The sequence below is a fragment of the Emiliania huxleyi genome (assembly GCF_000372725.1).
Source record: "Emiliania huxleyi CCMP1516 unplaced genomic scaffold EMIHUscaffold_4797, whole genome shotgun sequence".
Classification (NCBI taxonomy): Eukaryota; Haptophyta; order Isochrysidales; family Noelaerhabdaceae; genus Emiliania; species Emiliania huxleyi.
Window position 1 is genome coordinate 1 of NW_005198394.1, and position 1,665 is coordinate 1,665.

The 1,665-nt window shown below is 62.5% G+C and overlaps 1 protein-coding gene across 1 annotated transcript; it reads left to right on the top strand.

The window, feature by feature from the left end:
* Positions 1 to 144: 144 nt before the first annotated feature.
* EMIHUDRAFT_256437 (hypothetical protein) lies at positions 145 to 783 on the top strand (the record flags this gene model as incomplete). Its single annotated transcript, XM_005767824.1, has 1 exon — positions 145 to 783. The coding sequence occupies one exon, from the start codon at positions 145 to 147 to the stop codon at positions 781 to 783; it is 639 nt and encodes a 212-aa protein (XP_005767881.1).
* Between the last annotated feature and the right edge of the window lie 882 nt (positions 784 to 1,665).

Genomic DNA, 1,665 nt, shown 5'->3' on the forward strand with positions numbered 1-1,665 from the left:
CAATTTTTTTCCCCCCCGGGGGGAAGGGGGCCAAAGCGGCCCCTTCTTTTTTTGGTCCATGCTCCCTAAAAGTTGGTGGTTTTCCCCCACGGACCCGGGAAACCCCGTTTCAAGGACACTTACCCCACGATCGAGCAGAACGCGATGGCTCTCTTTGTCGGCGAGCGGTTCATCGAGGTGATCGCGCTGCACTGCCTCATCAACGCACTCCTCGCGGGGATCCCGGGGAAGCAGCTCGCGCTCGCGCTCTCGATGACGCTCATCCTTCCGCTGATGGGGTACCACGCCTTCGTCCACTCCGTCGGCCCGCCGGGGCCGATGCTGCTGATCAACCTCGCGATCTCCGCGCTTACGTGGATTGAGTACGGCTGGGCCGACCTGACGAAGAAGGCGGAGGCCGAGATGAAGACGCCGATGTACATCCACGGCGTGATCGTCTCCACCTCCTTCGTGCCGTACTACATCGCCGAGGCGATGGGCATGCCCTTCCCGCTCGTCGGCCTCAAGGAGCTCGACCCGACGACGCCGGACCCGTCGCCGATGACGCAGTTCACCTACTTCTTCGTCGCGCTTTTCATGGCGATGTACTCCTACACCGAGATCAAGGGCACGATGGAGGGAAAGGTATTTGCCGTGTACCACTACGCGCTCTCGTGCATCATCGCGATGTGGCAGTTCTACCCGACGACGACCCTCCTCGGCCGCCTCTTCTTCTCACTCCCGCACGCCTTCACACTTTGGTCGACGTTCATCGTCCTCAAGGAGCACGAGAAGGTGCTCTGACGTCTGAGCTTCCTCTCGGTTGAAGCGCGGACCAGGCGCCCGGGCGGCGGTCCGGATGCGAGCCGCAGCTGCCTGCCCTGCCCTGCCCTCTTCCCGTAGCCAGGCCCGAGCTCACACGGAGCCCCGGCGTTGGCGCCGTGCGCCGACTTTTATTTTCCGTGGACGTTGTATGCAGCATCGGCATCGCATGCAGGGACGGGGCCGGACGCGGGGGGGGGTGATGCCCGCCGGTGGGGCGCGGGGGAGGGTGCCGTCTCATCGAAAACAGAAAGGCTAGACCATCTCCGTCGCCTGGTTGCTCAACCTATACCACCACCGGGAGCGGCCAGGACTCATAGATAGACTCGGTCGAGAGACCCCAGATTGGCATCCATGCCTTTCTGGACAGGGTGGCCCGCCAAAAGGACTAGCTGAGTCCCTGATCATGCATGGTGAGGGTGAAATGGCACTAGCCAAAGGGATGGAGCCAAAGAGACAGAGTGAATTGGAAGCTACCATGTTCAATCCCCCCTCCGGGTGATGCCAGGGCAGCAAAACGGGCTACGGGTGGTGCCATGCAGCCAGCCTGACCCCCTAGAGCCGCCCGGCACCACCGCACCGGTGCGAGGCGTGATCGTGCTGCTTGGGGTACATTGTTGTTTTCATGGGCTCGAATGCGGTGTGAAAAAGGCGCTCCGAGGTGCCGATTTTGCACGAGAGTGCGAGGTTCGAGCTCTCGTGCTCCGTCCACAGGCTGCGAGCCGTCGAGTGCTCGCTTCGCACTTTCCATTGGGTCCGTTGGCGCATATCGGGCGCCTCGCAGGCACGCCGTCCCCGCGTCTCTGTGGAGGAGATGCGTCACCCGGTTGCACTCAAATCGCAGCCGAACGCCATATCGCTCCG